At 40.9% G+C, this 16,409-nt stretch overlaps 1 protein-coding gene across 7 annotated transcripts in view; it reads right to left on the bottom strand.

The window, feature by feature from the left end:
- LOC136440869 (caskin-2-like) overlaps window positions 1–16,409 on the bottom strand; it is a 74,906-nt gene that overhangs the window by 29,922 nt on the left and 28,575 nt on the right. For 5 of the 7 annotated variants that reach the window (XM_066437014.1, XM_066437018.1, XM_066437015.1 and 2 more), the window contains exons 4-15: window positions 14,911–15,056; window positions 14,071–14,166; window positions 13,536–13,666; window positions 12,971–13,079; window positions 12,605–12,713; window positions 12,316–12,410; window positions 11,886–12,006; window positions 6,645–6,695; window positions 5,934–6,185; window positions 5,414–5,550; window positions 4,887–5,028; window positions 3,953–4,158 (exon numbers count right to left, since the gene is read on the bottom strand). In XM_066437014.1, the coding sequence (XP_066293111.1) occupies window positions 3,953–4,158; window positions 4,887–5,028; window positions 5,414–5,550; window positions 5,934–6,185; window positions 6,645–6,695; window positions 11,886–12,006; window positions 12,316–12,410; window positions 12,605–12,713; window positions 12,971–13,079; window positions 13,536–13,666; window positions 14,071–14,166; window positions 14,911–15,056 (1,595 nt within the window). The remainder of the gene's footprint in view (window positions 1–3,952; window positions 4,159–4,886; window positions 5,029–5,413; window positions 5,551–5,933; window positions 6,186–6,644; window positions 6,696–11,885; window positions 12,007–12,315; window positions 12,411–12,604; window positions 12,714–12,970; window positions 13,080–13,535; window positions 13,667–14,070; window positions 14,167–14,910; window positions 15,057–16,409) is intronic. The other 2 variants (XM_066437019.1, XM_066437021.1) reach the window with 2 other exon arrangements.

Below are 16,409 nucleotides of genomic sequence, written 5' to 3'. Positions count from 1 at the left end.
TCTTGTATCTATAGTTCCAGAATTTCCTCCACAAGGCATCTGAATATACAATAACATCCAGACAATTCTGAGGGCTTCAGAACTCCCATCATGTTGTCAGGACAAAAAGAATTGCCCAGAGCGTATTCATGAGGTATTTGGACAGGGTACTCTCAAATACTCCAGAGTATTATAGGCTATTATCACTTCCAGACCACCTGTTTAAACTAGATTATTGTAAATCTCTGGAGAAAACATTGAAATGTTTAAATTTCTGGATTACCCAATTTACTATGTTCTGGTTGGTTATAACATACTTCAAGAGAGACCAAAATACTGACATTGACGCTTTTTGTTGTTTTCGATCAAAAAGTAAACAGTGAGGTATTGTGATACCAAAGTTTTGAATAAATATTTGTGTTTGATATTGGGTTTGCTCTGAAAGGTTACAAAACTGTTGCCAAGTTATCACTATGCTGATTTTAGTTGTCTGGAGGATCCCAACGGTACTTCAATGTCTGTGATTGCCCTGAAAATAAATCAACCAATAATACTACATGCAGTTTCAGTTTCTGGTATTTGAAAACAAATAAGCTACATGTATTCCTATTCTATAGACATGTACTACCCAGTTACGGCAGTAAATCAACCATTAAGTGCAGGGATTACCTTCATCAACAACTATCAACAACAGATAGTCTGCACACTAAAAACACACCCAAAATGTCTTAATCCGTTGGATGAACATTTTCTAGTTATCAGTTAGGTAGATGTGTGTCTATCCTGCAAATGAAGATGGACCACATCTTATAAGCTGATATCAAATCGTGTTGAAGAAGAATGGGTTGAAATGAATACTAACACCTAAAATAATGCCCATGCCTGTAGCTGCATTGTTGTGACTGCAAATTATGAACGGTTCATTAGGGAGACACCAGTGCTCATGATTATGGCAGGACCATAAACTGGTAATTTGGTTGATGGTCCTGATGTAATAAAAAAGGTTTTTAATATGAATATCATGAATATTCAACAGGAAAAAACATGTTTACATCTGGATCTCAGTAACAATCTAATCAAGTCACGGAAAGTCAAGATTTATTGATAATTACAATTTTTTTATAAAACAGGAATAAATTTTCCCAGTAATACAAGAATCAGCATACAAAATCCATGTTTTTGTATGACCCTTCCAATTATGGAAGTTAGGAAGCTAAATGATACTGACTGAAACTTCTTTATAAGATGACAGTAAAGCCTGATGGACATTTATGACAAGCAACCCAAGGGCTAATTAGCTTGCACACAAACGACTCAGGAGAACTGTAACTGTAACTACTTCGAAGGCACAGAATAAATTGTGTATGTTATTGCAAGAACCCCCTCTTCTAGCCTTCAAACTGAGCCAGCTGTTACTCTATGCCCATTGAATGAGATAATTACATGACAAGAAATCTTTGGGACAGCAACAATTACATACAACAAGTTACCTCTTTTCTACATGCTCCTGGGCTCTCCTCTCCCACATGTACATACGCCATCATGGTAGAATAAAGGACTCTACATCAGACATACTGTTATACAACAAATGTCAGGCAATCCTCAGAGAACAGAACATATTTGGTGACTGGAATAGAAATATGGTTTCTGAGCCCACCATACATGTAGCTAATTTCCCAAGAGGCACTTGATTAAAACGAATGAGCACTGCATGGTGGGATACTACTCGTCTTGATTAAGAGCATATAAGGGAGGACTCTGGGTAATAAGCTCATCTTATGATCATAGAAATAGTGTCAAACTGTAAAATGTTCCCTCTAGTCTTACATGTATCTACAATCAGCTGCAGGAATGCTCTTTCTCATTTCTGTATCTTGAGTAAGAAATGTACATATTTCAATAAACTACTTTTACTATACAATCAGACAGAGTATTTAGATGGAATGAAACTTCCAAACATTTTCAGGAATAAATGGTACGAGCATCATTCTACATATTAGCATACCTGTCACTATTCTACAAGATCAAGACAACTACATGTATGCAAGAGGCAGAAAGAGGCACCTGGCGGTCAGCCATGAAGTCGAGACATCTATGTGCAGGCACGTCTTACCCTTGCGAGACGGGGAACGATGCCTGACGATAAACTGGATAGTGAACTCAGTGTGACTAAGAGAATCTACCATTCTACTCAGTGCAAATGTTGTCTGGCAGCACTTTAGAAAAACATTGACACCTTTCTGCCCTTATCAGACACAGAGGTGGCCCATGTATAAATATGCCCACTACTGTGACGTGGGCATTCACCATAGATAACACAGAACCAATTTTTCAAGCACCTTGGCATGTAAAACACGTAGAGAAGCATGGTAAGGTTATTCAATATTTCAATAGGGCCAAGACCTTGCTGCCAACAGGTCTTGTTCTTGTCTCCTTGGTTTTCCATCCACCCTTTTTGGAGGTAATGAACTTAGAACCACATCCACTGGGTTCAAGAGATTACAGTGGGGGTCTTCAATGCATCATGCTCATTCACTCCAAAAGGTATAAGATCAAGTAAAGAAGTCAACCTCAAAGTCAAGGAAAAGGAATAACTGTCATCTGAAGTTTGGTTGCTTTTGTATTGCAAAATGTACTCTGTTAGCAGAGCGTGTCTGTTGCAACATGTATATTATAATTGCCCTGGGTTTTTAACCTTCTACCTTTGGCATATTCCTATAATTGGTTTAGGCAGCAAGGAGATAAACTCCTCTGTAACTTAAAAGCAGTGTCCAATCCCCCTTCTGATACCTACTCAGATTTTAAGCATATATAAAATGTAGGTAAGGCTCTAAGAGTGTAACTAATGTTCTTATGACTGAGCAGCTTTTCTTCCCTGCTCATCCCAGACACAGTAAGCCCCCTGTGGTAGCCAATTTCCCAGACTCCACAGAAATGCGGGAAAGGGTCAAAGAGGTGGTCTCCATTAAAACCTTAGCAGTTGGAAAGAATAAGCTTCGCACCGCTCCAAGGATTTTATGCTTTTATTGCACATCTATTTGTGTTTGGAAAGGCATAATGTGGAGTAAGGGAGAAAGAGGTCACCTGTGCCAATAAACTGCAGAAAAAACTATCATAACGGTAGATGGGCTTATAATGGAGATCTTTAATATCAAAACTGTCACAGTGTGACTCACACTGGAGGTTATGTGACAATATTCAAAAGAAGACCTGACTTTAAGGAGAAATGCAAACCTGCTCCACAAGCACTGATGTCTCAGAATGCATGGCAACGTATTGATTGTGTTGTTTCTGGATAAAATCTGACGTGCCATGATCGTAAATAGGACCATGCCAATCTAAACCTAATTTCGCTGATGGGGCGCCTTGATTGGCACCGAGCCAATTCCAAATCAGATTGCAGACATGACTGAAGACCAGAGAAATGGTTGTGACACTGCATGGGATGTGGATGGGTCAGAGATTACTACAAACAGGACAGGTGAGGAGATCTGGGGCCACCTGGGCGTTATAGGTGGGTCATTTGTCACAAACTACCAACTAACATCAGAAAGTGGAAAGCCTTTGATGGTGAGACGTTAAGAAACAATTCTATAAACTGGCAACAGACAATCTTACTACTTCAGTAAGAAATATGCGTGTACTTGATTTATATCTATTTTTGCTGTAGTCATAAAGCAGCAGCATGGAGATAAACCCACTGCCATCCATTGTGGGGGGCACTTGCAGCAGGTTGACTACAGGGATGTTTATCCTAGCATTGATGAGCTACAATAGCTACAGTAGCTTTTGGTAAACTGTCCTGGAAACATTCTGTGGTAGATTAAGTCAGGAAGCAGTTTTTCACAGCCATAGAATAAACAAATGTGATGAAAAAGTTTATTGCAAGTTCTTACCTGTAGGCTAATTGCAAGTACATGTAACATGAAAGGGACGGATAGACAATGATGAACAGTATAGCATAACTACTGACCCTCATCTGTTGTGTCTGTGCCACTGCCTGTCCACCGCTGCTCTGACTCTGTCCTGAACCGGCGCTGCGCCCGCTGCCCATGCTCCCCACGCTGTCCCTGCTGCCCGCGCTTCCGTTATCCGACGATGACTTCCGCGGCAACCAGACTTCGTCCCCCATGGCCGCATTTGGAGGCCTGGGAGTGTCGTACTTTGCTTGTTTACTCACTGAGAGAAGGAAGAAAGAGCAGTGCAGATGCATGGTTTTAGTGTGAGAATGTTTTGACTTTTGTCCCAACATAAACCAACCATATACAACAACTACAGCTTTGGTGGAAGAGTCTGCATTATCCCATAAAGAAAACAAGAATTGTACTCCTTCAACATGCTTTTGTTTTCTTCACAAAACAACAAGGACGCATCTATTCACTTGGGACTATCCCAAGGGTATTTTCATCTCTATCTTTTGCAGGGGATCACACTTCCGAAGCCTTCTGCTAGGTACATAATCTGAGCTTAATTTTGCATTAAGCATAGAGGCGTTTGGTGCGTAACATTCTTTCTCACAGTTCTTGACCAGCTATTTACATTATTTTATAAGCAGTGCAGACAGACATTCTATACTCTATACCAAGAAATGTGTACTTGTACATTTAAAGATTCAACCGATCCCGCATTTTGTACATGTTGACTGAGCCTAACATTATGCTACGGTTCTATTTCAAATCCAGGGCCCGGTCGGGCAGCTTGTGGGAACAAAAAATATGATATAAAAAAAAACAAAAGACAAAAGTCGTAAAAAAATTACTCCTAACCATACATTGCATATTTTCTTGATATACATTTTTTATTTTTCCTTTTCACAAACTGCACTGCTGGGCCCCGCATTGGAAATGTGACAGTAGGATGAATGACATAAAATGTTTCATGAAAATTTGGCCAGTAAAAGTCCCTACTGAGGAATGGGGGGTGCACGGCTGGAGGCAGGTGTGGTTCGCTGTAGGCAGGTGGTTCGGCCTCCGCACCCTCTATCATGTCTGACTTCCTCTTGGGTGGGGTGTCAGGGGCTTCTGTTCCATCTCCTTGGTGGTAGTTATACTAAAGAAAGAACAGTGGATAATGGAGATCTGAATAAAACCAAACCAAACAAAGCAGTAACAAACAGATTTTTCAACATCTTTGATGAAAGCAGGGCTTCATTTAGAAATGCAAATTTCCATGAGAGTTTTTTTCACCTTCTGACATGTCAGTCTCTAAAATTAAGATAATCTGAGTTGGAAATCCAACAAAAACTGAAAAGCTATAATCATCTTTCATACAGAATTTCAACTGCCAATTCTAGACAGAAAAGAGAATAGCATACCCTGTATCTACTGCATACAACTTAATGGAAGAATTCAGATGAGGTATGTGAGAAGCCCCCTCTTATCTTAAGTTAATGTCTTGAAACAATTTTATCTGTGTTGAAATTTTCTACCCTTACCCGATGTTTTGTTCCCCTGTTTGGAAGAGTTGCTGACCCACTCTCCAAGCCCATGACCCCAGTCGGGCGACCTCCATAGCCCGAGAGCTGATCGTAGCTATCTGTTTGGGGATCGGAAAATCTTGCATCAAGAGAAGCTACAGAGGTGACAGGAGAGAGAGAGAGAGAGAGAGAGAGAGAGAGAGAGACGGATGGAAAGAAAGATAATGGAGATGAAGAAGAGGTGAAAAAAGCATGGTGATCAAAAATTTCATTCATATGAGTTGTACTGTACATGCAAGTTTGCTCAATGTGCTCAAGTAGTGCCATACCAGAAAACACTGTTTAACACAATTGTATTTGTAGGCAGGCTAGCTGCAGTTCTAAACATAAAGCTAGATGGGGCTATTAACAATACATGACTCGTATGAGGCAGTTCTTCAATGTGTAAGCAACCAAAAGACATTCTGCTGTAAAGTGGACTGTGTGCACAAACTGCTGCAGTTTATTTAAGAACTGATAGAGGGTGTTGTTACCATACCTCTCTTGAACGATGCTGTAGATGGGGATTCTGAGTATATCCCCGAATCCTCTCGCTCTGGGTAAGCACTGCTGCCCATGGGTAGATCTCTGGGAGGCTGGGGGTAGGCAGCGTAGGGGGCAGGAACGTCTCCAGACACGCCCGGGGACTGGGGTGGGGGGATTCCCCCCTGGGGAGGGGTCAGGCCATCTGACGAGGAATGGGGGAACTGGGGGCCCAGTGTGGCATAGGGATGGTACCCATGGTAGTTATCTGTAATCAGAAAAATAGACTGTCAGACAAAAGCTTGCCAAGTTGACCCTGTATATGTGTGCAAGCTACATATAATTTTGTACACTTCAGATGGATGGAAGCCTGTAGATAATTTCTACAACTCTTATTTAGACTTCAAATTTCTGTTATTTCATCACTATGACTGACAATACTGATAGTTGCTGTCACACTGCCAGAAGTGTGGTGTGTGCATGCTTTGTAAGAAATAAGGTAGGGGGCTCTCTTGATCATTTCCTTAGTTACCACACATTCCCTAACTCAATAGGTAAGATCGCTACATTTTTGTTCACATCCAGCATATTCTATGACTGGTAAGCAAACCAATGTTATCTTTTACCTGCCACCTGCTTTTTGCCTAACACTGCATCGCTGTGATGTCATCACAATCATTCAAATAGATATTAATCAGGAGAAAAACACTCTTTCAACGAAACTTACTTGATTTTTTTTGCATGGTGTTATATGGCTGTAACCCTCCATCAGTATAATCTGTGAAAATCGAAGAAAAATAAAAGGACATAAATAAATCATAAAACAGAAAATAACTTGGACAGCATCCAAGCCTTTCTCAAACTCCTGGCTGGCATTCAAAACTGTAACAGTCAAACATAAACTATGACTGGTTCTGGGAGTGACTGGTGTGACATATAGCCTGTGGGCAGTGTGGGGTGGGCTGGTAAACACATGTGAAGTGCTCTGGAACATCTCACGCTAAGCCTTAACCTTGACTCCAAGCCAAGACACCTAAAAGACCATTCTGGGTCCAATCACCAGCATACATCTAACGCCCTTTGGCCCACTGAAGCTGTAATTCTAAAGGGCAAACCTCACAGTGGTGCAACATTGATTTCATCATTTTCACTTGGGTCTGAACATGACCATGAACATCTAAGTCTGTAAATTATGCTACAGCAATGACTCCACAACAGTTGGCACTGTTCTGCATGTACAAGTTAGAATGCAATATTTGCATTAGATTTCTTCTAAGAACATTGTATTTTGGCTTGAAGGCAAACCACTTTACTGCCTAGCAATCAAAACTAAACACATCAAAGCCAAAGCCCCAGAAAGATCTGGAAAGCATCAGAGAGGTACCGGCATTAAACAAATGTCTAAATTGTGCCAAAGGAATGCCTGTGGTAATAATACTTCAAAGCCAACCTAAGCCACCAAACAATATTTCCTGGGGCAACTCTCCCCAACTAAAAATATGGTAATCTGAGAGATGTGTACTCAGCAAAGCTTGGACTTGCATTTTGTAGGTACAGATGGTATCATTGTTGACCACAGCATTAACATTTAATGAAAGGAAAATACAGACACCATGGAGAGGCTCAATGCTACCTGCAAGTTTCCTTTTTTGGTAAGACATAATAGTTACATTACATCATCCAGTTTTATGTTATGTAATGTCGACACTCAAAAAAGCTGCTTCCAACTTTGAGGAATTTCTGCTCACTTGATCAATGAGATCAAGAAGGGCACTGAGGCTTTAAGTTGAAGTTTAGCATTAATTTCTGTTTGCCCTTTATAGATGCTGGGCTTTAAATGCCAAGGGTGACCATCCCAGGCTTCTGTGAAGACTGGAGTTGTGTAACTCAGCTAAAGGGTCACTGAAGTAAAACTGATGTCCTGTACTTCGTACAGATAAGGTGTTGGTTTGGTCTACTTGACACTTGAACTTTGATTTGACTTTCATGCTGTGTTAACCAATTATTTCTCCTGAGACACAGACAAGACCAATCCAATCGACATAACTCAACTGTATTTAAAACCACAAGGAACCAGTTTACAATATCAGTAACAAGCAAGAAACTGCTTTTTTTCATCCAAAGATAGATCAGAAATGTGGCAGACTGAAAAAAGGGGGGTCCTTCAGATAAGCTCCCAGATACCCTGGATGCAAATGGATGGAAGAGTACATGGAAAAACCCCAGGCATGGATAAATGAAGTTGTGAGCTGATACCCATTCAAAGGACCACTTTCCTTGTGTAAATGGTGTGGCATCTCTCCTCCTAATTACTGCAATATTGGAACAGCTTAGCCTGGAAGTACTTCAGAAAAACCCTCAAAGCCAGGTTAGCCCTGTATAAATGCAGAAGTGGGCAATACTGAGACCTGAGAGAGAGATAGCTCACTTCAAAGTGGGTCCTCCACTGATCTTCCCAATCCCCAATTACCACATAGCTGGCCCAGAGCCAAGGATGGGAAAGGATGCCTTTTGAGGTCTAACTCCTGAGTGATACTTCAGGATAATGCCTGAGGCCACTGTCATGTTTTTCTGGCTTTGATCCAGGACACACAAAGAGTTTAAGAGGATACCATGTATGCTCATTCTTACAGCACATCCTAATGTACTGCAAAGTATACAGAGGATTATAGTGGAATTTCACTGTCTAATCCTAGCAAACATTGCACAAGTATCCCTCAAGCAAAAACCTCAGTATACTTTGTCAGTTGGATAGCAAACACCTGGTTCTGAAGGTACTCATAAAAACATCAAAGAAGGTAAATCATATTGATGTTGGGACGTATGTATTTCATGTATTGGAAACATCTACAAGTCATTTGTTTGCCTCTGCTTCTGACAGTAATCAATGAATCAAAGGCTAGACTGCTGATTGTAGTCACTGAATTTTACTTTGACTCAAGAGGCAATAGAACAACATGAAGGACTATACTGAGGGAACACGATGAAGGTTTATGGTACTGTCACAGGAATGTCTCGCTATCAGAGATAAATTCAGCCTTCCCACATCAAGATAAATTCAGCCTTTGAAGTCCAAGTGAAGATCTGTGGCTAAGAAAACTGTTTATAAATGCCAGCAATGATTTAAACAACAGATCTCTTACTTGTGAAAACAGTTCCACTCTAAGGAATATAGATGGGAGGTAGTACGAAGCACTGAGGTTTGAACTACACTCCAAAAGCAACACAGTCTGACTTTCTCTTAGCCAAGATTGAATCACACTGTGATCTATTCCTCAATGGAGCTTTCAGAGAACAGTTGTCTTTTGTTGGGGAAACGGAAAAATAACATTGCCTTTTCCTCACAGAGGAAATCAGAAGGGAAGGGGGAACATTTGTACTTGGCACAGTCTTGCCTTCCTGTTCTTGTCAGGATTTTCTGCTGTTGGATGAAGGGAAGTTGGCAGCTGCGAAACGACTTAACCCAGATATCACATGTTATTGTCTGAAATACTATTTCTTGTCAAATTTAATCATTGCATCATGAATCTACCACTATGGATCCTGGTTTTGCCTGATTGTTTGTTAAGTAAGTGTTCTTGACTTAGTCACATACATCTCTGCAAAACTCATTCCCTTCAGGTCTGGGACTGACTGCTTTGAACTTGAAACTGCTATTATAATTTTGAAGCACTGCCAGCTCAAAATTGCAAAGCACAGGTTTCCAATTCTTTTTTTTGTCAGACTGTTTCACTTTGTTTTCACCTTTAGGACCAGTGTGCATCTGTGTCTAGTTAGCATGTTTATTCTGCATCCAAAAGAGCAATTATTCATCATCATGTGAGTAAGGGAATTTGTGGAAGGTTGCCATTCTGCTAAGTTGTCGCATGACTCATTTGAATGTCATTTGCTCTGAGTTGACTACCCACAAACTCTTCAACCTGAAAACTGCCACAAGCCAAGTACATGTACACATACTGATCAGCGATGGCCCATGGTTAGTAATATTAGGTTCACAATTTTATGAACAATAGATACAGGTAAATAACCAAACTGAAAGGTACTGCAAACATAAAACTGTTAATAGCACTTTCTGAAAGAGCAAGTTTCTTGTAGTTGGACTACAGATCTTTCTCAGTCACTGACGACTGATCTGCCTGAGATATCTGTTTACAAATCTATCCAGTTGCTTGAGTAACTGTTATCTTGTGAGATGTTCTTGAAGTTTTCAGAAGTAGTGCCATTTTCGAGTCTACACTTGGAGAGAGGTCAAAGAACCCAGAGAGACTGGCACCACTTGCTTCCCTGCCAAGTAGTGAAGTACAGCAGTGAGAGACAAGGGTCACATTCCCCTGCCACGGCCTGTGGAAACACGTGTAAGCTGTTCCCTGTCTCCTGACAGGTAGGGGGTCAGGGCCATGGTTTAGTTTGTTCTGCTGGTATGAACAGACTAGATCAAGGGCGGGACTGGAGCCATTTGCTTGCCTGCTGGATATTTCAACGTGTTAAGTGTTTTCCACAAGCTCTTAAAGTTTTCAAGGCTAAACCATAAACATGCATACATAGCACCAATGCCATATACAGTACCGGTATGTTGGATGGAAGCTTAAAATATACTTTGAACATAAAATGAATTTCTAGAGAGAATGATTTTCAGGATTTTCAGCAAGAAGGATCAATGTGCAGTTTTTTTGGCACTTTGGTACAAAATACAACAAGATTCTTTGCCTGTCCCGTGCAATTTTAATCAACTTTCGTATTACAATGTATATCAGGTGAAACGTTAGTCTGAATGACAGCTGCTGGAAGGAATACAGTACAGGTGGCACAAGATCTCAAGACAGATTAGAGAAGAATTGGGAACATCTGTAGGCTACAGACAAATAAAATCTCATCCAGACAGGAAGTGGGTCAATCATCAAGTCCTTCTGCAAACTTGCAACATTCATTGCCATAAGGTGGGTTTATGGTGCATTTGTCAGTGTGAATCAAGTGTGGTGGAGTGGGGTTAATGTGCACGAGGGGGTTGTCAAATGGATAATCTCTTTTCTGCATAAATCATTTTTACATGGTGCAATTCTAGCATTACTGTATTCTTAGACACTGGTGTGATTCCAAGAAACAAGAGAATTTAATTCTTAAGAGGATACTAAAAAGGCACAAACAAGAAGCAGGTGCATGTGAAATGTGACCACCGCAGAACTTGATATGAAGACATACAATCTCTGGAAGGATCAATATTGATGCATGACTTATGATGACGTGCGTTCTGTTACACATACTATCCATTTTCTATGTCTTCATGATGCTATTGTTGATGACAACAACCTGGCAAGAGCAGTTTGCAGTGATACTTCCCAGCCATGCAGGCGGAAAGGAACTTTGAGCAGTAATATCCTGAATGGCAGTGCCTCAAAGAGATAAGATTTATTACCGAAGACTGTGCAGTACCAATCCTAATCAGACTGGGCATCTTGCCATGTCCAGGTAGTCTCTATTCTATTACATTTCTGGGCTAACCCTTGCCTTAGGCTTGCTTCTTATCAAACAAACATGATTGCTGATAACAGAAACACGGAACAAATTAGAAACACACCAGCCTCCCACATTAAACTCCCACACAAACTAATATCACTGTGAACTCTCAGAATGGCAGGGATCCACAAACTCAGGTTGCTGTGGGGATGGCCATGGACAGACCAGGGGTAGTCATGCCATGGCACCACCCATTGGCTACCTGCCATGTCAGTTTGCTTGCATTCCCTTTAGCATTAGTCAGCCTCATTGCATGGACATTCACAGTCAGTTATCAGTGACAAGCTAGCAAAGAAGAAGAGCAGACAAACTGGTGAATGAGCCCCCTCTGAAATCAACAACTGCTTTTAAATACAGTCAAAACTACAAACTACATGGTAGGAAACACAAGAGTATGCACTATTTTGCAATCCTCAACATTATACCGTGTCCTTTTTGCTCTACAGTTGCCCACCTTGACTGACTCTCTGCATGTCCATGAGTTCCACATACATGGGGTCGAAGAAGCCCGTCCTCTCTGTCTCCTCGTCACACACCACACCCTTCCACCTGCCATCATGGTGCTCCTGGATTATCTGGGGATGGTTAAATGCAACTCAGTCAATGATGATTGTATGTCACACTTAAACATTGATCATTTCTGCAAGTTTAGGGTGTAAATTGTTTCATAAAGTACATAACGTGTGAGTTTGTGAGATCAGAGCTATCTGATTGGCATACCATATCCCATTGAGCAATCAGAAATAAAATAATTTTCTATGCATTTTTTTAACAAATCTTAAATTTTTCCTCAATGAACTTAACCATCATGAAAGTTCATAGTGTTTGTCTCTAAAAGTGAAAAGACAATGTAGGGTTAGTAAAGGATGCCCAGGTCAACTTACCGTGATGATATCACCTGCTTTGAATGACAGACTGGTTGGGTCGTAAGCGTTGTAGTGTTCTCTGATGGCCCTGGCCATAGGGAAACCTGCTGCACCTGAGACATACAAAAACTAGTTACAAAACAACATCAAACAATCTTATTGCAAATACTCAGATTTACAGAGTACAGATCTCCAGCACTTTGGAGAGTGGTATAATTTTCTCCAGCTCTACAATTGTTACTGATACCCCTGTGATGACCATTCCCTTGTAAACTACACACACTTTGTAAGCCACTATTAAACATACCTCTCAACATCTGCTTGATGTCCTTACTCCCCCGGGAGGTGGTGAACTTGTTCACGATGTCCAGGGCTGTCTGGTTCCTGGAGTTCCGCCTACTCACTTCAACCCCACACTGTGGAACACCATGGTGGGAAAAGTATTATTAGTATCTTTATTACTTCTGCCAATGACAGTAGTGTTTTCATCAGTTTTGATTTGTTTGTAGGTATGTTGGCAGGCTTGTGCAAGATATCTAAAAAAAACTTAGAAAAGACTGGAGTCAGTCAACAGAGGGGTTCCTCCGTAGGAGTGATAACACCCTGGAATGATGGTGATCTTCCAAAGTCAGTGTAGGAAGTACGAAACACGAGGAAGGATCAATAAACTGACCTCTATGAGAATCCTGACTGCCTCTGTCTTGCCATACAGAGCCGCCTCGTGCAGGGCAGTGCCCGTTAGAGTCTCCCTGTTCACATCTATCCCTGCCTGGATCAGTAACCTGCAACAAGGGAGGGATTAAAACTTTTAGTGATTCTTACAAGTGGTTTGTTGGTCTCACAGGTGTAATAGAGCCGGTGTGCAGCTGGTCAGAGTCTGTAAAGTGTGCTGTTAGGTCAGTCTGCCATCTTTAATGACTCGGGAATGACCTACATGGACTTTTTACTAGAGTTGCCTGGACTGGTGTAAACGTGAGTCACTGAAACACGGTTTGCCACATAGAAACCTCATGAAGGTTGCATGGTGTCATTGTGCACATTATATTTTCTCATTATCCAACACGTGAGAAATCAGAACTTTTGTCAACTGCTCAGTATTGGTCACAACTGCAAAATTCTTATCTTCAGGTATTACAAAATGACATCTGTATAAAGTAACACAACAGCTTAAAAGCAAATTAAAAGCAAATCAGTTTTGAAAGTTTTTAAAAAGTAAACTGTTGAAATCTTGTTCTCACCTCATGATGTCAACATGTCCGTTTCTGGCAGCCAGGTGTAGTGGGGTGATACCATTCTTGTCACACTTGTCTCTGGGAGTGGCTTCTAGTAGAACTGCACACATGTTACTGTGCAGTAACAACTCCACCACCTACAATAACAATTAAAAAATAACAGATCAGCTTAAGATTATTTGTCTATGAAGAATGGTCCACAATCAAGGAATCTGACAGCAATGCCTGTACTTTGTGTGAAATTGTACAGTAGATAACCAAGAATAAATTATGTCAGTGATGTTGACTTTTACCAGTGATTTTTCTGTGCCAATTGTCAGTCAAACTACCATCAAGATTCTTCAACATAGCTTGTATTTTTATCGATTGACAATGTGAGCAAAAGTATACCAGTGTGAGTTGGTTATCAACATCCAAGTATTGTTCACCGACCATTGCCTAGAGTAGTAAACCTTGGACATTGGTTTGAGAGATTCTGTAATGGTGACATTATGTCAACAGTTCTGTTTAGGACAGTCAGATCCAGCAGATGGGAACCCACCTGTCGTCTACCGAACTCACAAGCCAGATCTAGTGGAGTCTTGCTGGTGTTGTTCACTATGCAGGGGTTGGAGCCATGCTGCAGCAAGGTCTCAGACTGGGGAGGGAGAAAAAAACTTTGGATTTGACTCAACATAGAAACTGAACAGCATTCTGGGAGCACAAAACTGAGAAACAAAGAAACTACACTACAGGTTTCTGTGCTCTCTCTCATACTGCAGACGTTAAGATCCTTTAAAAATTCTTGGATCTAAATCTTAAAATTTTAAAAATCTGATGATTATAATTTCTTCCTCCTATGGCAAATGCATCCAATGCTAAGAAAAAGTCCACGAACTTTGCTTCAAAACTTTTCCCGTCAGATGATTTTAAGATACTATACAACTGGGAAAATACAGAAGTATTGATATCAGAGTGATAATTGATGACAGAATGCGTCTTGTACTCAGACACACCACTGGAAACAAATGAGAAGCATAAATCAGGAGGTTTATAGGTATGACAGAAAATACCAGACCGACAAAAACACCAGACTGTGGAGAAACAGATCAATCGTGGGGACTAAAGCTTACATATGAAAGACGGAAGGCAATTCTGAGATAGAGAGGTATAAATCTCACATTCTGAGGCTCAAAAGTTATTTGAAGTCTTACATCATATATGTTCCACAAAGTATAATCGATACGTTGTCTGTAGCATACCTGTAATGGTGTTGATCTTCCGTGCAGTTAGTAAGGTATCAATTTGTTGATTCGGATGAATGGCAGACATGGTACTACAGTTGCTCAAATTCTTCGGTACAAAACTATAATGTAAGAAGAAGGCTTCTCCCAATGCTCACCACATCAAAGTGTCCGTACTGTGCAGCCAGGTGCAGGGGGATCTGCCCGTCGTGAGCAGCCAGGTTACCGCTAGACCCCGCCCGGAGCAGGAGGGTCACAGGCTCCAGCTTCCCCTGCCAGGACGCATAGTGGAGTGGCCTCATTCCTGTAGTAACATATGAACATATGAGAGTTAGACTTATTGTAAAGAATCACCATTCAGTTTGTCAAGATTATACTGGCAGGATCATGGAAGCTCAGCTGTGTTGGTAGTAATCATAATACAATGCCAAACTGTCTTCCAACACTAAGGTATTCACGTTCACAAACCTTCAACAACCACTGGCAGTAGCCTGTAGGAGACATAAACTCTAAAACATCACTCTAAAACACTTGAACATGGCCTTTATATAGTTGTTGTTGGAAGTTTAAACGTAGACTAAATTCAAGTACCTATGTCTATCTGTTGGTTTAACTTGGCTATCTGACAACTTTAAATTTTTCATTTCCTAACCTAGAAATTCATTTTGACAATGTCTGTGACCCGGCGGTCAAAGTGTCCCCCACTCCACTCCCGTGGAACAGCCCTTAATAACATGCTGCTGCTCCTGTCTATCCCAAGGCTACAAGTACGAGATACTATTACAAGACTAAGTCAGTTTCAAGACCTCTAAATTTCGAGAGAGAACTTCATTGTGCAGTGCCCTGGGGTGAGATTATACGAGGTTTGTAATGACTCCAGAAGGCCTTCTTCAGCACATGTTCTTCCACCAGGTGCCGGAAACCCTCACCCTGGGCACCATAGTCTACAAACTTTCCCACAAGGCCCTGGAGGCCTGTCAAATCACTTTCCCACAGTCCAAGATGTCTTGAGGCTGCAGGCCTACTCAGAAGCCACACACTAAGGAGCAAATTTTACACACATTTGCTGTTAAGATTCTATGGCTATTACATAATTATGTACATGTAACATTACTGCAGTTTGAAATGTGAAATGTGTTGGAAACCTCAATGAATTCTTCTTTTGCACTTTTTCAAGGGTTCCAGTCTTGGATGTACATGTACATACTCGAAAACTGTCTACCGTTTTACTTCTTTTAGGTCTTTGAGTTGACCATTACCTCCTAACAGTCCCTGGCATTTTGACATAAGTCTATCACACTGTGTGGGCCTGTATTTAAACCTGATGTCCACCTCAGGTGACAAGACCAACAAACAAGCTGTAGGAAAGCTGACAGTGTGCTGACAGATGCCACTGGCTTGTTGACAGGCCACTTGAGATAACAAACACACCAGGTCAATGGTGTCAACCTGCATGCTAATTGGTTTAATTTCTTCCAGTAAATTGCTGATGTCAATCAATGAAAGTGGGGTTGAATTACACTAATTCAATATTAAACATTTCAGGTGAGTAGCTATATCTGCTCTTGCTTGCAGTATCATTCACGACTTCATCTAGTATTATTGTGGCAACTTTACCACAGAACCTTTGGCTTTTTCTATACATCTATTTGCGTGT

Source organism: Branchiostoma lanceolatum, chromosome 8 (genome assembly GCF_035083965.1).
Source record: "Branchiostoma lanceolatum isolate klBraLanc5 chromosome 8, klBraLanc5.hap2, whole genome shotgun sequence".
NCBI lineage: Eukaryota > Metazoa > Chordata > Leptocardii > Amphioxiformes > Branchiostomatidae > Branchiostoma > Branchiostoma lanceolatum.
The sequence above is the reverse complement of the archived record's forward strand: the minus strand, read 5'-3'. Positions and strand labels throughout refer to the sequence as shown.